Source organism: Leiobunum rupestre, chromosome 3 (genome assembly GCF_980474605.1).
Source record: "Leiobunum rupestre chromosome 3, qqLeiRupe1.1.hap1, whole genome shotgun sequence".
NCBI lineage: Eukaryota > Metazoa > Arthropoda > Arachnida > Opiliones > Sclerosomatidae > Leiobunum > Leiobunum rupestre.
The window spans coordinates 19,454,059-19,475,253 of NC_143386.1; the positions used below are offsets into that span (position 1 = coordinate 19,454,059).

The 21,195-nt window shown below is 33.9% G+C and overlaps 1 protein-coding gene across 1 annotated transcript in view; it reads left to right on the plus strand.

Annotated features, from left to right (window-relative positions):
- Nucleotides 1–2,516: 2,516 nt before the first annotated feature.
- The window catches only part of LOC149949760 (uncharacterized), a 39,601-nt gene continuing 20,922 nt past the window's right edge, over nucleotides 2,517–21,195 (plus strand). Inside the window, exons 1-9 of the mRNA XM_090169494.1 lie at nucleotides 2,517–2,562; nucleotides 2,806–2,934; nucleotides 7,545–7,652; nucleotides 8,597–8,785; nucleotides 10,480–10,670; nucleotides 11,445–11,752; nucleotides 16,030–16,269; nucleotides 17,762–18,134; nucleotides 20,829–21,050. Of these exons, the coding sequence (XP_090025620.1) occupies nucleotides 2,901–2,934; nucleotides 7,545–7,652; nucleotides 8,597–8,785; nucleotides 10,480–10,670; nucleotides 11,445–11,752; nucleotides 16,030–16,269; nucleotides 17,762–18,134; nucleotides 20,829–21,050 (1,665 nt within the window). The 5' untranslated portion in view covers nucleotides 2,517–2,562; nucleotides 2,806–2,900. The remainder of the gene's footprint in view (nucleotides 2,563–2,805; nucleotides 2,935–7,544; nucleotides 7,653–8,596; nucleotides 8,786–10,479; nucleotides 10,671–11,444; nucleotides 11,753–16,029; nucleotides 16,270–17,761; nucleotides 18,135–20,828; nucleotides 21,051–21,195) is intronic.

Sequence of the window (21,195 nt, forward strand, 5' to 3'; positions counted from 1 at the left end):
CACGAGCTGTGACACGACCTCCGCTTTATACCGTCAAGGGAAGAAAAAGGGTTTTAACCTTATGATGAAAAAGGACATAGTCGCACCAGTTGACGCTTTCAGCAAGCCAACTTCAAGTAAAGACGAAATTGTTGCAGCTGGAGAAACATTTTTACTCGCTTTGTATGGTGCTCCAAAAACTACAACTTCTTTGAACGAACACCGTTTTCACTCTTACATGAGAGCTGTCGCGAAATGTTCCATTCAAAATAGCCTGCAACTAGCTTCTCTGCCACCAACTAGCTCCGCAGCTGCTGAACATTCGTTACGCGCGTACCACCAAGTTCAACACTGGCTCGGGTATGAGTTGAAAGCTTCCGATTGGGGATGGGATTCTGTTAATGGTAAACTTTATCCAGTACTTACACGACAAGCACCTGCACCAGAAATATTATAAAACCTAATATCATGCAACTGCAATCGTGGCTGCGAAAGAGCATGCTGCTCTCTTAAGGCCGGACTGTTATGTTCCGTACTATGTGGACAGTGCCGTGGTAATGGTTGTACGAATTCGAAAACTGTAGAGGTAATCGACTCGGACAACGAAGGTCTAGAATCAGGCGAAACTGAAGTAAGGCTAGAGAACAATTCAGAAGAAGAAGACATCACCGATACCTAAAACTCAAATTGTTGTCATGGATGTTTCATTAAAAAAACCTAAATCTATAATATGTTTTATTTTTGTATTAACCAGTTAAATAACCACATACCCCGTAAATAAATAAATAAATGTTGTAACGAAAACTAAGTCAGACACTCCCGCTTATACTTATTGCTTAAATCCATTCCTGCGGATAATACGTAACGGGTAATAATAATAATAAATATATTTCAAACAATACTAACTTTACTACTTTAATTTGCGCTGCTTGGAGCCGACAAATACTTTAACAAATTTATCTCTCAATAATCAAAAACAAGGCTTCTTATACAAATCTGAAACGTGGCATATTTATTGCTTATGCACTCCTGCTACTAACTATAGTTAAACGAAGATTTTATAAAGGTACTCAAGTAAAACTCTATACTTATACATTGGGATACATCATTTTATGCCTCATTCAATCCTTTATCTGAAACAAAATATTACACTCTTGTGGTGTGTACGGTTTAGGAGATATAACGATAAACGCAGGGAAAATAGTGATTTTGTCGGCCATTTTCCAAGATGGCGGCGAACGCTCACTTCGGACACTAGGGCACACCACCGTACCTTCATGAGGAAGGTCAAATCTACATACCCTGCAATTTTCAAATCTTCCCTATTTTTTCCGAGGAATTTCCTATAATGACTGGACTATTATGGAACAAATTGCTGCCTGCGATCCGTTAATTGTCCTTCAAAATATCTTCAGGATCACCACCTTGCTTGATATCACCCCACCACCCTTTACCGTCTAATAAGGTGGTGCCTTGGGTATTAGTCTAGCTGATTATTATTATTATTTAAACAATTACTTGGACAATGGGACCCATACAGTAAATTATTCAATTTGATTGGAAATTTCCAAACATATCCGAAAATATTTTCTTTCCTTATTATTAGTTTTTGAATTATTGAATAGTTTTTCCTCCCATTTTACTTCCCTCTGGTCGCCTGCCTCTCGGGAGGTCTTGTTTACGCTTTTTTGCCCTCCACTCAACGCAAATTTTGGTGGTATTTATTAAGCTCTTCGAACTTTTGGAGGTTCTCTTTTCTCACTTTCAACCTTAGTAGATGTTTTTATTTTTTTAAACAAACTGATAACATTTACGAGGAGCGTAAAGCGGAAATAAAATATTAAAATAATAGGTCTAATCTGGTCCAATATTCGTTACTAAACTAGAAACGTACTGTCTTGACCAGTTTTTTAATATTTTGGTTCGCCCAAACCAAAAATATTATTATAAAACTATGTATCCCCGATAAAGATATTATTTTCAAGATAGCAGTGGCATTATTAGACGAAAAATCTATTTGAAATGATTTCGCCGGGAACGACCTTCGCAAGTTATTATAATATCTGATTACGGTAGTAATTTTGAAACTGATCGCAAAATATATGTTCAAACAACATTTATTTCGAAATATCTTTTGATAAGTTAGTGTTCTGACGTAATTTTTCTTAACGAATAGATTTCTAAAGAATATTTCCTAGGTTTCATATCTGGAGATATTCATGTTTTAAATTTAAGCTCGTAGTTTCGGGAGTAAATATTATTTTCTCCCATTATTGGATTTTCCCTGTTCAGATACAGGTTTCGAAATGTGAATGAGCAGAAAGTGCCCACCTTTGGATCCGACAAATTGCTGTCGGTAAACCCCCTTCAGACCCGAGTAGAATCGATTCCTAGATTCCATTGGTATTTTAAAGCACAGTGTACTCTGCTGTTATTATAATTGCGTGCGTACCCAGGTCTTTTTTTACATAGTCTAGTTCGAAGTAATATTCCAAGCGGATCTCCAGTTGGCGCAAAAACCTTTTAATGTTATTGAGCGAAACAATTACTAAAGTCAGAAGTATATAATTAATATTTAACGAGGTAAGTATAAACCATACAATAAATTAATTCATCTTTCAGAGAATCTGCTTTGCTTCGAACCTTTAATGATGCCCCTACGTTATAGGTATACAGGGGCGTAGGAACCAGGGGGGGGGGGCAAGGGGGACAATGCCCCTCCCTAGAATTTAGCTGGGAGGGGCCACTAATGTTATTGCCCCCTCCAACTTTTTGGTCAGTTGAAATCTTCAAAAGGCTCAAATTCTCATTTTTAATCATATCTAGGCACGTTGCCAGGACAGATGGAATCGAAGACAGTTTCGTGGCTTGGGGTCCCGTTGCGAGAGTTAGTTAACTTCTTGTGTCGGGAGCCGAGTTAGATGCTCACTAGGCGTGGTTCCTCCAATAACAAAGGTACATGATGTCTAGAGCCTAGACTACATGTTAACTACAGCCGATAATGATAATATATTATTTCTAGGACTCCGGTTTTTATTTTTTAAATTGCAAAAGCAATTTGTTAACGATAAAACTATTTTGAACTCAAGAAAGTGGATTTCGAAATTCACCTCACAACTGAATCCACTTTTTTTTCGAAATAATATGCCATCTTGAATCCAAGATGGATAACATTTTGCCATAGTAACTTCTATATTTAATTTACTCAGAAAAATCATAGTTGATGTATGTCGAATTTTAAAAGCAATCAATATTCTTAGGAATTTCCACAAAAGACATTTTACGCAGAAAATAACCGATATCTTGTATCTAAGATGGAGATCGGTTCTCCTATATTTATTAAATAAAAAAATGCTTTTATCAAAGCAGTTGGAAGGTTGATCTAAGGGGTAGTTGGGATCAATGAAGGCACAGATATTGGAAATGTTTTAGAATTAAAGAGATATTTTTTGGAATTATTTTAAAAAGCAAAATATATTTCTAAAGTAATTTCCATAAATTTTTCCTCACCTTTTATATGTATATTTTAAAACCCTTTCCTTAAATTTGAGCCTTGAAACTGTACCAGTAAACTGAGAAAATTTTAAATTGTAAAGGAGTACGCGTGTTTTAGTTCAGAATTATGTATATTCAAATGGAAATATTTAAAATGAATTTTAAAATCGGCCGCCATGGATATAAAATAGGGCTGTGTGATAAAAAAATTCGAAAGAAAAAGACGTACTACGAGGTGAGTTATTTTGCCTAATAAGGCACCATATTTTTGAATCGCTTATTTCTGGCATTGATTTTCAATGCAATAGATGTAGAGCTTCCATATGCGGGGAATTTTTCCTTTTTCCGGAATTTTTCAACCTTTAAAAACGCTAAAAGGGAATAATGCAATTTAAGAGGGAAAACTGGAAAAGCGATGGATATTTAATAAAGGGTGATTATAAAAGTAATGAAAGTCACGATCTAAATATCCAAAGCAACTTTTGAGGATATGTTTTTGCAAAACTATTCAAATGTAAGTAATTTTGTAATAAATAAAACCTTAAAGTGGGATTCATTTTCAGAATTAATCTGAATATCTATATAAAAAAATGGGAATTTCTAGGCCAAAAACGCGAAAAACGGGATTTTTCATTTAATGAAATTATCGCAAGAAGATAATTTTAGATATCAAATGAGCAAGCCCTGTATAAACGTCTGCTATGCTGTCGTAACTGGATTCTGCAGTTTTGTGTTTCAAACTACTACTCGCAAAGTATTATAACCTTAATTAATATGCTTTTTTATATGTTAAATTAAAATTGGATATAAATACATAAGAAATTAAATGGTTAATGGAGTTTGCAAATTTCTATGTACATGTAAGCTAATTCTCTCTCTGTTTCAATTGTTAAAAAGACTTTCAAGAAAGACCTAGTCGAATTGAAATAAGTCATTCAGTCGTAACTTTGGGTTCATAATGTACGACAACTGAATTACGTATTTTAAATTGACTAGAGGGTCTCTTGAAAGTCTTTTTAATAAAAGAAAATTCATGACTTACCTTTTCTAAGCTAAAGGACAAGACACATGGCTCTCCTTGCACTTGCAGGTTCTCTCTATAGGTAGAGAATATCATCTGTTGATTGTGCCATAGCCGCCTAGATTTAACTCTAGGCGGCTATTATTGTGAAAATAGAGGCAATAACTGTACCTATTCTGTTAACTTTAATAACTTTCTTGATTAAATTCATTGCAAATCTCTTTTACTGGTGCCTTTTTTACTAGTTTAGTTTCTATAATGAGTTTCAGCAATTTAGATGGTGTAATTTTACACGTAATCCTTTACAATTTAAAATTTTCTCAGTTTACTGTTACAGTTTCAAGGCTCAAATTTAAGGAAAGGGTTTAAAAATATATAAAAGATGGTGAAAAATTTATGGAAATTATTTTAGAAATATATTTTTCTTTTTAAAATAATTCCAAAGAATAACTCTTTAATTCTAAAACATTTCCAATATCTGTGCCTTCATTGATCCCAACTACCCCTTAAATCAACCTTCCAACTGCTTTGATAAAAGCATTTTTTTATTTATTAGTTGTCCCTTTGCTCTGCCTCACATGTCATATTTTTCCTAAAATTAATAATTTAAAATAAAAGCAATAAGTTAGAAAATAAATAGGTTTAATTTTAAATATTTTGAACAGAAATTTTAATATTATTGAATGTAAATACATTGAATATTATTTTAAATATTTTACTTAACATTGGGAAATGATGATAATTGGTTATGTCAAATTGAGTTTTAATTTACCATTAAGACTTAGATAACAAGATAATAGGTGTATAACTGGTTCTAGTAAGCAAGTGAAATATGCTAATTTTGGTAAAACTTTCAATCAAAAACAGACCTTTGATGAGATAGTGTTTATGGGTAGCATAGCTTGATTTGTGAAGAGCTTTGAATCGTTTACTTTTCCAACTCTGCCGAGCTTTCAAATTAAAAACCAACCATGAGTAATTTATATTCACCGAGGCAAAGTGTAATTTATATTCACGAAGGCAAACGTGTAATTTATAGCCACAAAGGCAAACATTTATTAACAGTACTTGAATGGTGGGTCTATCCAGCCCTGTTCTGGCTGTATACTACCTTACAACGGTAAGACTCGTACACTACTGATGATAACTGATCCTCAAATAACAATAATTTCAGTCTACTCACTCGTTAAGCTTTTGAATAATTAAGACGCCTTTACATAGAGTCATAGAGGATTAAGTTTGAATGCCCAGAACGTTTATTGTTATGAAAAATTATTCGAATATTTACCATACTTCATTACTGTAATTAAAATTCCCAAAATTATTTACACAATGCTAGATGGATACACCTAAATTAAAATTCAATTATTAATTTTTTTAACTCTGTAAAAAATCAGCTTGATAAAAAAAACTTATGGAAGAGATAAAACAAAATTAACTTTAAACTAAATTTCACTTTCCACAAAATTATTTCTGGTACTACTAAATTATCTAAATACGTTATTTTTTACCTAGAATATATGATCAGGTTCAACGGGCTAATTTTCCCTACGAAGCAAAGGCTTAACAGGTTAAATGTTAATTACTATTAAACTGCAATTAAATTAATTACGATAATGATAATTTTTGGTTAAAATACTTAATTACGTATAAATAATGAGATTTAAATAAAGTTCCCATAAGAAATGGTTTATTATTTCTTGAGTAAATTGCGAAAAACAACGTTAACTCGAAGACGGACGAAATTTGATTTTTCCATTTTTCCGCGAAACAGGATACGAGCTGATCAGCTGGCCTTCCATGTCAAAAATGGTACACTAACTCATTACAGTACGAAGTTTCTTATCTACAGTCGACTAACTTTCGTTAAATGACGGGATTCTAATACGTTTCTCGCTGAAGTTGACAGTAGCAACAAATCCGTATGGATATCTCTGTACTGTACACCAACGCTGATACATTAAAATTAATTGTAGTACTGCCAGACAATAATTGTTGACAGTAAGAATAATCCCGCTAGGCATCCACAATACTGAGTCTTGGACATGAAAATCGCTTAAAATAAAGTCTTAAATTTTTTAGCGACCCGACTATTGATTCTCCTGCGCTTGGCTGTATTAATTTTAGCCATATGAAATCGCGCTGACCCCTAAATAAGAATGGCCTACCGGCCATTCTTAATAGTATAAATTGAAGTAATACTTATAATATTTTAAAATGGTTGTAAATAAATGGAAAAACCTTTAAAATTATTGAAAATAAATAAATAATTGTTGAAAATTGTTGAAAATAAAATAGTAACCATGTAAAATGTTTTAAATACATTAATATTCGTTTCAAATGATTTAAATATATTAAAAATCGTTTTTAATGGTGTTAAATATATTGATAAACGTTCAAAAGAGTTGTAAATAAATTTATAGTCAACTCTTTGGAGATGCGATTTTAAGAATATCAGGAAGGACTTCCGTCTCTTTTGTGGGGAATTCTAAAGTAGCGTCAACTAAAACTATTACTATTATGTACGCGTATTTTTACTTCCTGGTTAAATACGTCGTTGGAAATGTCTCGTGGTTATTTTCCAGAATATTTCTTTTTTTATCTCATCCTTAATCCACAAACACGCCTAGTGCCCCTACGATTCAAGTGCCAATATTTTTTACCAATATATTCAACTTCTAAATGAGGTTTGTACGATAATCTTTTTATATTAATTTAATTTATACGCGGATAAGTGATTAAAAACTTATAATTAAACTAAGGGAAATAAGTCTAAGCAGTTGTTTACCACCCAAATTCCGTTCGAAAATAGCCGAGCAATTTATGATTTATTATTTACCACTGAAAGTCGGTGGTAACTCGCCCGCGAGATTAATCATTTTAAGTCAATGGTAAATATCCATTGATATTTACTACTAAAAGTCAGTTTAAAATAGCCACAGATGGTTTACCACTGAAATAGCCACAGAGATTTAAAACTGTAAGTCGGTGGTAAACAGACCGAAAAAACGAGTTAAAATAATAAATATGATTAACATCCAAATTTTAGATGAGAAAACGGATCTGATGTATGAAGAAATAGTAGCTACACGCAGCCTCATTCCAAAGTTCCTGTTCATGTTCAACGGCTTACTAATAATTAGCACTCTTTCAAAAGGTAAGCTGTTTCCTTTGCGAACTACAACGCTGTAAACTCAAGTTTGAGCAATTCAAATAAAGTTTTGTAATTCTAACCTTACTTAAAAGAAAGCTTTCCCATTTTGACACTGGGTTTATGTTTTTTATTCATTTAAAAAATCGTAAAAATCGATTTATTTCGTTTGAATCGTATTTCTATTTCACTTTTTTTAATTTAAATGATTGTTAAATTTATTACGTATCTTTTTCTTAATCACTTGATTGATAATTTTCTAAAATTTACTAAAATACTTAAATTTCAATTAAGCTTTTTTTAAATATGATTACTAAAAGTAAATCCTTTTTATTGCTACAGTAACTATTTTTTTACATTTTCATAAATACAATGAAATGTAATAGCCGATATAAATCAATGATTTTTTTTTAAAATCATTTACTTACAGCCCGTTTAAATCATTGATTAAAATGAAGTGGATTTAATTCATACATTATTGCTTCGGAAAAAACGAGGGCAGATCTTTCAGCTTTCGGATGGCCTCAAAATCATAATTTTAAATTATTAAAACATTAACATTTATTTATTTTTAAATAGCGCTTCTTTCATTTTTAAAAGTAAACATTTATTCAATTTTGGGCTGCAAAATTTATAAATTTTTGAGCTGCAAAAGCTATTAAATTTTGAGCTGCAAAACTTATTCATTTTATAATTGCGATTTATTTATTTTTACATCGTTTTTTTTCTCAATTTTAAACTGCTAAATGTATTCATTTATAAACCACGATTTAGTTGATAGCGAATCCTAAGGAGTATTCCGTAGTTTTTCAATAAACTGCCTTTAATACTTTACCAAAAAGTATACAAGTTTTTTATTTAATTCATCATTAATTTATTAAAGTGGGAACGACTAACATAAGATAATTACTCTATTTTGGAATTAAAATTTAGATATTTCGATATTTCAGACTGCTCCCAACAGCCCATTTCTCTCTGCTTCTCAAATTTATCAACAAATAGCACTGCTCTTCCATTTAACAATTTTACGGACTACGAAATAACAGGAGCACTTAATTTATCGCTTCCTGGAAATTTTCTCGCGCAGTTCACTCTCACAAATGCGACGGTCAAACGAGTAACGAAAGATCTTCTCAAAGGTAGGTTAATTATTAATTGAAAACACTCTTTAAAGTCAGTTACGAACTTTTCACACGACCAAAATATTTTTTCTGAATTTTGTTAGTGAATACAGATTTTAACTGGAATACATTTGAGATATTTTAACCATGTTTTTCAAATCGGGATTTGCAATTATGAGCTCGGTAATTAAGTTTCAATTCCTTATTTCACACTCAGTCAAATCTACACTTCGGTATAATATGATAAGAGATTTTTCTTGGGTTACCCAGTGAGTTATTTAGAATAATTCTCTTTGGTCGAACCATCTTTCAATTCCAGAAAAGGCACACGCTTCAGAATATAACATACCTATCACCAGAAAAACATTAGCGTTCCTAGCGCTAAAAATTAATTTAGATACCATGTTACTTTTACTCCTTTTAACCGGCATTTATAACATTTATAATTTAATCATAGAAATTATACGTATGAAAATTAATTGATAAACCTTGGTCACAAAGCATCCCGTTCTTTAAAAGCGTTTGTATGTCCAATGCCTTTTGAAATTTGTATCTTTATTTACAAAGAGCACCTCGGTTATCAGACTTATCTGGCACTCGTGTGCATGACATGATGATTAAAACAAAAATATATTTATTTATACAGGTATCCATACTTCTACCTGGAATGCTTATTTTGGTAGATTTTCGTCCCGATGTGGCTGACGGTTTTTCTTGACGTCACTTTGCCTACAAAAATTACGTGAGAGGGGAGCGCGCGCAGAGGGGATATTTTCTCTCGTAGGCGGGGCCAAGCTGTCAGAGTGTTCTTACTATACGCGATACGTCAGGATAGGCATTCCAAGTAGAGGTATGGATTCCTGATTTATACGATCCACACGCAACATGGGAGCTTTCTCCTGCCACGTGGGGAGGATTGAGAAATGAGTTTCAGAGAACCGGGCTGATTGGATTTTTGAGTTGAGCTTACTTTTCGATCGTGATCTGAAGCAGCCCCGGAAACCATCTAAACATTGTCATTCTCCCCAAGTTTATGTTTATTCTTCGTTAAAATTATAAAATATGCACATGAAGGGGGTGAATTTAAAAGGTGACCAATTGGTTTATAGGTAAAAATTAAAGGTCAACGATGAAATATTAAAACACAATAATCCCTCTTGTGGAATTTAAGTGTCTGCAGAATATTTGACTGGTGACATTTAAAAGTAACATATCCTCAAATATTTGGTTCATTTTTCTGCCACTTGTGGCACTGACTCGTAGCTTTATTGTAGGCTCTGGAAATCCGTGGATAAGTACGTTACTAATTACCAATACTGTACAGCGCCAACTAGTTTCGGTCCTTAAAACGTTTTAGTTTTAGTTCTTGTTCTTAATAAGAGCAATTTAATAATTTAATGAATCATTAATTGTATAATACTCGGTAGATTATGATTTTTTATTCCAAAAAATATTAGGAAACGTTCCCGAGAGATGGAGTTACTGTTTTAATATGAATGCCGTTTTTAGGGTATCAACAGTAATCTAAATAGGGTTTTGGGATTGCACCTTTCAAAGAGTTTTTATTTATTTGCATCTACGAGACAGCTATTGCTCTGATTGAATATGTTTCGTAGATTTTGATAAAATTTTAATGGTGCTAAGATATGTTAAATGGCAAAATTTTTGTACAAAGCAAAATATTTGTGTACAAGATACTTTGAAAATTTAAGGTTTTACCTCACTAAAACGAATATCAATTACTCGGACAAACCTAACTGCCGTCCCATCAGACTTCTTTCTTGAGATAAACGAGGTTGAGTTTATTAACTTCAACGAGAACCATTTCACGGGCGTCAACTGCTTTTCAGACTCTCTGAGTGGACTCAGAAGGTTGCGAGAACTGGACTTCTCCAACAATGGCGTAAGTTTTCTAGACTAAGACTACTCGATAATAACATAATTATTTTAGACTAAGACTACTTGATAATAACATAATTATTTTAGACTAATACTATTTGGTAACAACAAATGTATTTTAGACTTATGCTATTTGATAACAACAAATGAATTTTAGACTTACACCATTCGATAACAACATAAGTATTTTAGACTAATTCTATTCGGTAACAACAAATGTATTTTGGACTAATACTATTCGGTAACAACATAAGTATTTTAGACCAATACTAATCGGTAATATCATTATTATTTTAGACTAATACTATTCGGTTACAACAAATGTATTTTGGACTAATACTATTCAGTAACAACATAAGTATTATAGACCAATACTAATTGGTAAAATCATTATTATTTTAGACCAAAACTAATCGTAAATATCATAAGAAACATAATCCCACAAATCTAATCACTTTGATTGAGGCCAAGGCTTTGCGAAATTTAGAACGCTTTCAAAATGAAATTAACACTTTCTGAATAGGAAATAAATTAATATCTAAAAACGTTTACAATAGCCATGGTGGCTTGAATACAGTTTTCATGCCAAATTTCTCTTAGTTGTTTTTAAAACCATATGTATGTCTCTTTGGGAAATAGCTGCCAAGGGCTATGTGAGACGCAGGAATAGCAAAATGTTCAATTATCATTAGGTTTTTCCTTTTTTAGTTCCGTGATAAATATATTCTGGTGCTTCTAAAAATTTTCGCTGCAACCCACTTAATTACTCTTTTCGTAGATGATATCTGAACTGAAGAGCTCTTTCCTGCAGGGAGAAATGACTCAGTCTTTGAATATCCTCAAAATGGTCCACTGCAACGTGTCAAAAATTTCCAGGGAGTCTTTCTCCAATTTAGTTAATCTTCAATACCTGGATGTCAGTGGCAATCCCATTAACGAAGACGCTCTATTCAACTTGACGCTCTCTTTGAAGAACTCAAATTTAAGCACTTTCAAGGCAGCTAAACTGAGATTTGACATCCCGCTAATTCCAACTGAGGCACTTAAAAGTCTCAACGAAACAAATCTCAAGCATTTGGATTTTAGGTCAGTTGCGAGGTCAATTATTATTTAATCAGCTAGGCTAATACCCAAGGCGAAATTTGAAAAAGTGTGCATCAATGCAGAAATGGGAATATGGGTCCCACATCTATACTAACGTCCTGACAGCTCAACCATTGGCATTGGGTCGGGTTTACGGTTTTCAACTAAAAATGTTATTGGGTCAGGTTCGGGTGGACGATTATCAACAAGAAATGTTATTGGGTGGGGTTTGGGTTGACGATTTTCAACCAGAAATGTTATTGGGTCTGGTTTGGGTTGACGATTTTCAACATGCTATTGGCTTGTTTGTGTTGCGATTAGCCCAAACTGTTCGATTTACATCGACTTCTTCAGAGCCGTAGTTAATCTAATGAAGCATATTTATAAATAAAGACCAAATTCAAAAATATATTTGCATTACATGTAGTACAAGTATCATTCCGTAATTAGTTTCTCCCGTTTTGGATTCCAATGACGTTAAGTGAAAGGGGGGGGTCAGAGAAATACCCCATGAAAATCTTTCACGACAACAGCACCAAAGCGTGAGGCATCTTAGAACCAGGCTTTCGGGCTAGCGATTTTCAACCAATAGAATGTGAAGTGGTTGAGTGTAAATTTCTATTGGAATACAAATTCCATCTTTGTTTCCATAACGACCTAGTGAGCACACGTAACTTAAATGAAAATTATTTGGTGAAATTAATTTGAATTTGGGTGGTCACCACTACTTAATGGATTTGTACACAGCTTTCAGTAAAATTACTCAATATTATTAGTAAAAAGTGGTCACAATTTAGATAGGAAATCTTAATCCGTCTTCAAACAGTGGTGGATTACCTAACACCAGGGCCCCTAAGCTTCAGCTCTATTAGGCACTCGATTTTACCCTTGCCTTTTCTCAGCCTTAGAGCAAGCAACCGAAAATAGGAAATGACGTCATCCTCGATATTTTAATTATCATGAGAAAATTACAAAATGTAAAACCATCAACTTCAAAAAATAAAGCAACGACATTTTTGGAATTATAGTTATTTCAAGCCTATTTCAAATAAAATGTCATTAAAAAAAATTGGTTTTCACTATGTTCCTTTTCACTTTATCATATAGACAGACACTTTTTTTCAAAATTAATATACGGTTTATAGTTATGTTTGACCAGTTTCGGTTTGGTTTAAGAAAGTTTACATCGGGTCGAGTACATGTTGTACCCTATCCGTTTCAGGTATGGGTTAAGAATTATATGATCGGGTCGGGTTCAGGTTAAGAATGTTGTTATCGGGTCGAGTTTGGGTTTTAATCGTTTCGGATTGAGTTCGGGTAATGAATTTTACTATCGGCTCACGTTGGATCGGTCGGTTTTGGGTTAAGATTTTTATTATCGGGTCAGGTTTGTGTTAAAAATTCTATTGATGGGTTGAGTTCGGGTTGTACCCGTTTTTGTTGGTTCAGAGTTGGATTTGGGTTGTACTCTTTCCGGTCACGTTCGGGTGAAGAATTTTAATATCGGGTCGAGTTCGGGTTGCACTCTTTTTGGGTCGGGTTTGGATTAAGTATTTTATTGTCGGGTTGCATACGGATTGTACCCTTTACTGGTCAGGTTCCGATTAAGAATCTTTTGGAATCCATATCTCTACTTGGAATGCTTATCGCGGCAGACGGTTTTTGTTTGACGTCCCTATGTTAACTTACCCAACAACAACGTGAGAGGGGAGCGCGCGCAGAGGGGATTTTTTCTCTGGTAGGCGGGGAAAAAGCCGTCAGAGTGATCTTATCATACGCTCTACGGCACAATAAGCATTTCAAGTAGAGTTATGGATTCCTGGAATCTTATTATTGGATCGCGGATGTGTTGTACTCTTTTTGAGTACAGTTTGAACTCAGAATTTTTTATCGAGTCGCGTACGGGCTGTATCCTTTTTGGGTCCGGTTTGAATTCAACATTTTATAATCGAGTTGGGTTCCGATAAACACTTTTGTTACCGGGTTGATTTTGGGTGAAGAATATGCAAGGGGTCGCTCGACATGTTGAAGTTTAGCGGCTTATACAGTATAGTAAATAATAAAGTTTTTAATGAACTAATAAAAAAACACATTTACAAATCACATTTTACTTCGAACCAAAACTGCTTACTCTCACGGTCCCTCCCTCGGACTCCTCTCTGAAACTCCGCGCAGACTGTCCCCCAATGAAACCTCGCAACAGGGTGAACGAAACGGACGAAAATAAGGGGAGAACAGTTGCCTACTCGGGAAAACCGCACATACCGAAGGAAGTATACACTCTTTTTAGAAACGTTTACTGGGCGCCGCCATAATCGTCAGACAACCAACGAGCCAGCCCTCTACCGCAGAAATTTCTTACCCTAAAACCGGTTTTTTCATCACCCTCCCCGTAGACTGTAAGGTAATGGCGGTCGATTGGGAAGGCGCGTTTAAGAGTCTATACAAAAGAAGCTTTTAACAGCTATCGAAACCATACCCGACCCTTACATTCCCATCCACTATAAAGCCAATTATGGAAATGAATACACTTTACAACACAATAACCAACAAAAAAGTAAAAATTCCCACTACATTACAATACACTATTGTGACTATTCGATAAAACAAAACTAGTAATAAATCGAAACGCAAAACATCAACTTCAGTAAAATAATATTTACGATCAATAAACAGTAATTAATAACCAATGACGAGGTAAAAAACAAATAATCCAACAGTGTTATACCACAAATTAATAAAATTGGCAAACGAAAAATTTACGATCATAAAACAATTTGTGAAAACAAAATTGAACTGTGAAAAATATGTGGTATTTTAATTCATAAGCAGAAAATAAAAAAATTCAAATAGAAAATTTATCCAATAAGTACACAATATTAAACATCCAAATTCTGTTTCTGGCATTATAGAGCCTCAAATTGACAGTGTTATGAGTCCCTAAATTCCTCGGTTTTTTATCAAGTGTTTCTAAAATGTATATTACAGATCAGACATTCTTTGTAAAATTCGGAAAAGACCATTAAATCTATCGTCTAATTTAGCTGAACAGCGCTTAATTTTTGAAGATTGGGGATACGCTTTTAGCAAGACTAAATCTCCTACTTTAAAGCTGATCTGGCGGTGTTTCTTATCGTAATATAATTTTTTTCGTGAGCGATAGCACGGAGGGCGTTCACGCAACTTTGGGTTTCGGATACTCGGTCCTTTAGAGTGTCAATTCTTGATTGGTTTGGTTAAAATTATATCAGGTTAAGAATTTCCTGATCGGGTGGGTTTCCGTTTAAGAATTTCAATATCGGATCGAGTTCGAGTTGTACCCCTTTCCGTTAAAAATTTTACTATTGGGTCGAGTAAGGGTTGTACTCTTTTCGAGTCGGGTTTGGGTTAAGAATTTTGTTATCGGGTTGAATTCGGGATACGTGAGACTAGACAAGATAAGCCGCCGACTGAAGCAAGGGAGAACCTGGAACCGGCTCAATTTCGTTTCCGTGTAGTTTACCATATGTATTTATTTTTATTGAGCGAAACCAAAACTAATTATAATTATGACTTTAACATATATCAAGTTCTAAATTGCTTACTGCTTCTAAATATAATTTTAGAACAGTATTTTAAAACTAAGATTAATAGTTTTTATTATTAATGAGAAAAATTACATCATATATTCAAAATGTCAAAGTTATAAGATTGAATTGTAATTAATATAATTTATATTAATAATATGCGGTATTTATAAAAAGATTAATAATAATAAATATATTAATTCTCTTGAATTGTGTTTCTTATTATGTTCAAGAGATGGCGCTCTAAACATAAAATGAAGATAATGCCTAAAATGGGGCGTCGCTACAAAAGCATATCCCCGAAGCTATATGCGTAAATTGATACTTGCTGGTTATTATACTTCACAAAAGTGTGAAAATGTTCATAAAGTACGTCACAAAAAATTAATTTTCAAGTACTCGCGAGTAAAGACTAATAAATTAAAAGACCCCATCCCCGAAATTGATTATAGTAGCACCATAAACCTTCAAATTATTACATTACTTTTAAATTAAGTATATTTTGCATTGCTTTTTATATTAAACACTAATTATACTCTTAAAATAGATAAAAACAACCTTAATATATTTAATGATTCCGGTAAAAAATACGACACATGACATAACATATTGAAACAGATCACGACTAGGAGCGCACAGTCTTTATCGGATCTATTTACAGTAGGACTAATCTAACACGATAAATTTTAATTGACTCGCGGTATTTATTTTCAGTGAAAATGTTTTTCTACACCTGAACTTTGCCTCCATTCCTGAGATGAAATCACTCGAGATACTCAATTTGGGCAACTGCGGCATTCAATACGTTGAGGGAGACGCATTTCAGGCAGTGAGCGGACTTCGAAAGCTGTACTTGAACGAGAATAGAATTATCAATTTACAAGGATCGCTACGTTTAACCAAACTGAGACGACTCGAGCTGGACAACAATAGAAACGAAGTTGTTGATCCCATGTTTGTGTCTTTCAAAAAATTTCAGACCTACTATAGACTTTGTCAGCGCGAAAACGTGCCGGCATTTTAAACCAAACACGACCGGCATTACTATATCATGGTTGTTTGATAGTATTCAGTATAGCTACGGCAAAACATATCATATCAGTAATAATAATAAACTGTTATTTTAAATTTGTACTTATTTTTAAATTCCAATCGGAATTATTTTAAAAAAAACAAGTATAACAATTAAATATCAAAATCTGGGGGACAGGAAATATTTCACTTATTCGAAATATCAATTGATACAATCGAGTACTACATATAAACAAAAAAAACGGCTAAATCGCTCAACAACTGGACAGTGCGAAACGAATGTAGGACGGCGGGATAATGTTTCCAAAATCTGAACATACAATTACTCTACTACTGCTCGACATAGTATTATATATATACTAGCTGAGTCATAACAAAACCCTATCCCCCCCTCCCGCAGCCAAGAAATTGACTGAGACAGGAAAATATTGGTTGTATAAGTGCATGTAGGTTGCAGGATTCACGGCACCTTTCCAGGGGCAAAAATACATGATTTAATTAATTAACTTAATTGTAAATCGATGAAAATAGCGCGACTCGCAGCCATTGAGCCATAAGAGTAGCTGTGAGAAATTTGGAGGTCCTAGGTTGAACGGCTCGGACGCCTATAGAGAAACAGACGCAAGACAGACAGAAGACACTTAGGAATATAGTATAGATAGTATAGATATAATATTTCAAGCATTTTGGGTATAATTATGGAAAGGGATAAAATGGGCAAATAGCACCAAAATTTACTTTTGATAGCACGAAATGATGTGAAATTCTGGTTAGTCCGTGTTAATTTTGGTGAATTTATATTTATGAAAAATTTCAAATTAAATTGGATAAAAATGGATAAACCCTGAAAAATTAAAAAAAATTAAGAAAAATTAGTTTTAACTACAGAAGTTTGGGTATATTTAAGTAAAAATCAAATACATTTCGTATCGTTCAAGATGTTTCGGTAAAATGAAGTAAAGTTGGACAAAATCGCTTAAAATTAGGTAAATTAAATAACTATGCAAATTTGGGTTTCAAATTTAATCTGGGATATTTAAATAAATTAAGGTTTTTTCAAAGAAATTAAAATACAGTCTAATTGGGTAGAATTGCATCAAAGGCCTTCAAAAACACCTGATGTTGCCATGGTAAAACGGTAAAATGAAAGGCCAATGTAACTTTTCCCATTTTAGAGTTTCAAGTTGCAATGAAGGTCTGCTAGCCCGAGCTTGACCCAAATCGGATATAAACATCTTGGGTAGTTTAATTGTAAGATAGGAGAAACCTTTTCAGAAGAGGCGAATTTTGTCTTCGGCGGTAGGAAAAGAAGCTCTTACAGACTATTCACCCGGAAAGTTAACCACCACTCTAGCAGCAAATACTTTAAATTCGATAATTATTCTCCATTTAATTTGCTTCGTTCATTTTTCAGAAACCAGCTTTACGTGCAAGATAAAGACCTGAAAGCTTTGAGTGCTCTTACAGAACTGAAGCTTAATTCGAACTACCAGCCAATTATAACGAGGGAACTGCTCTCGGAACTGCACCATCTGGAGCGCCTGGAACTTAACGACTGCCAAATTCGTCACATCTACGATAACGCTTTTTCCAAATTGAAGAACCTTAAATCCTTAGAGATGAACCACAATCATATAAGACACATTTTCGATTTCACATTTCAAGGCTTGCTCTCTTTGGAAAAACTCTTTTTCAATGAAAACAAACTACAATTATTACATAATCATAATCCATTTGCACCTTTGTCACGGCTAGAATCTTTGGATTTGCGAGGAAACCTTATTGAGGTGAAAACCAAGCCACGTTTTCTTTACTGTGGGACATTCATCAAAATACCGTACAAATATGAAAATATAAGATATTACAAATCTTAAAACAAGCAAGAACGCGTAGACGTAACTAAGAACTACGTACACTAACACTGTACCATACATCCATGATTTTATATATCTTAGAATAAAAACGCCCTAAAAATCTGTCTTCAGTCATAAAATATTTTCCCCGCTTTCATTAAAGATTCGAAATTGGTAAGATATTTTTTAAATTTAGATTGGTTGACTGTTTATTCTTAACCCTGGGTCCCGCCTTTGGCAATGGTATGACTTTCGAGAGCAGGCCGTACCTCATCTGGTGGCTTTGCGTATCATAATTATTTTAAACCGAAAATGGGATGTTTTTTGCCCGAGAACCGAGAAATCAATTGCGCAGTTGCAGCAAGAAAACCAGTCGTCGCAGACAATAATCAGCTAGGCTTGGTTAATTATAACCCAATCAGCAGTATCACTGTAATTTTGAAAATATATTTTTCCTATGGAAAGAGGGCGCCAAACAGTTCTATTTCGATGCTACGTCGCAAATATTTTACCACGATAACCCTTTTTTTCACCCCTCTAAATCTTTAACCTGGGGGTGGCGGAGTTCTCGCATGGGGTGTGAATCGCGCATCCCAATTCTATTCCTTAGCTTTCTTCTTCCATGTCCAAAGTAAATTTAGCAATAGTTTCTTAATTTAGAGGGGCAGTTTTGATACGATCGTATTTGCAGTTATGTTTGGAACTAAATGTTGGTTTGTTAACGCAAAGGGTTAGCAAACCAACACTTTGTTCCAAACTCGGGAGTTCAGGGCTGGCGCTAGGATTTTCGGGCCCCAGGTAATTTTTACTCCAAAATTTGTTTTTTTTTGGAAATAGTCAGATAGTTTTAGTTAGGCACCCGTTCCGGCGGGCCCCTTTCGGAGGCCCGGGCCCGGGGTACTTTTCCCCCGCTTACCCCCCTAACGCCGGTGCTGCGGGAGTTATTCACAATTGTGGCGTACCGACAGGGGGCAGGGCCGGCAACTTAAACCGGGCGCCACTTAAATGGGGCCGCCAAAATCTGTTTGGCGACCTTTTTGTCAACGGAAAAAAATTACTAATGTGATTTTACAGACAAAAACGGCGCCATTGAAAACTGTGGTCGGTGCGTCACACCCTGATACAAAAATACAAATTAACGGTTGGGAGCAGTTGGGCTACATAAATTCAGGTTTATTAAATAGTGTAAATAGGATTGCACTTTGGCGTACCCCCAATAAACACTTGCTTCCGTCTAAGTATTTAAAAAAAAATTTAAATTTTGAAAATACCATGCATTTCCCTTAATGGAAGCTATTCGTATTTCCTCCAAGCAGTCAATCATTTGGAAATAAATTTCCCGGTAATTTCTAACCCAGTAGGTGTAGACACGAGGAAAGTTCGAATTCGGACTCCTCCCGGAACAATGTTTAACATAAATCATTGCTTTATACACTAACTGGAAATCCATAAATACTCTTAAAGGGCCACACCAGCGTTTGAGCTGGTTTCCCGCCAGCTGAAATGAAATGGGACAGCACTGAGCATGGCGGTTAGCTGAAACGTCATTGGTGTTCTGTACGTCACTTGGCGAAATTGAACAAAACGTGAAACGCTGTTGTGGACCTATAATATATGTCCCTTCTTAGCCGTAGTATTTACAAGAATAAACACGTTTTTTATCAGTTCGAAAGACTGTTTTTGTATAATTTATTATAATTCATAATAATAATAAATAAAAAAACAATAAAAAATAAAAATAACAATAAAAATAACAAAATATAATAATAACAATAAAAAATAATAATAATAACAATAAAAATAATACTAACAATAAAAATAACAACAAAATATAATAATAACAATAAAAAATAATAATAACAATAAAATAATATTAACAATAAAACATAATAATAACAATAAAAAATAATAATATCAATAAAAATAATAACAATAAATAAATTTAGTTTAAAGACTACATTGTCTATGACTGTATTAAATGTAGACACTAGAGGGCGCCCGTCAATTCCCTCAGATTGAGAAGAAGAACGTGATATTTTCATAGTTCTTAGTTACTTCTATGAGTTCTTGAAACAATTTATAAGCCGATCACCTAGAAGGTAAATAAAATATACTTAAAATTGAACCTACTGTAAATTCCTGTCATATGAAACGAAATTTGTAATTACACTGCCACTAGAAGACAGTTTCTAGAATTACCCGAGCTTTGTTAATTAATAGTTCAGCAAAGAATCTAAGAATGGTGTCACGTTTGGGGCTGACACGTCCTATTCGCCATGTCCGCGTGGGGATCGGATTATTGGATATAAAACCAGGGCTAAAACTCTGGACATCAGGGGTGAATATCGTGAAAATAGGACTACAAATCCCGAAACCAGAACTCTTATTATTAGAATCAGGTTTAAAAATTTAAAAATCAATAATTAAATTATCGAAATAAATTATAAAGTTGTTGGAAATCAGGGCTGAAAAATATTAAAATTAGAAAAATTAAATATCGAACGCTTTTGCAGCGAATTTGGTTTCTAATTGAATCTTAATTCCCCTTTTCATTCCCCCTTCCAAGGATCAAAATGACACCTTAAATCATAAACTACTATGAAATTAATATTTTTTAAACTATTGCAGGAAATCCCCGCAGGGATATTCTCAAATCTGACGAATCTGAAATCGTTACTTATGTCGCGAAACAACGTCATCTATTGGGAACAAGAAATTCTGACGGAAAATATTTCTCTGGCAACGTTTTCCATCAAAGCTAACAGAATAAGCGTCATTTATTCCGCAATGCTTCGAGATTTTTCTAAAATAGTGGAATTGGATATCTCGGAAAATCCATTCAAATGCCAGGTGAAAATTGTTTAAACATTTAACTATTTTATATTATCAAGATTGTATTTATTTTTTATTTTGGGATAACGAATAGGTAAACATGATTTATAGCATTGCTACCAACCCCCACACACGGTCAGCCAGTATAAGCCGCTTAAAATCA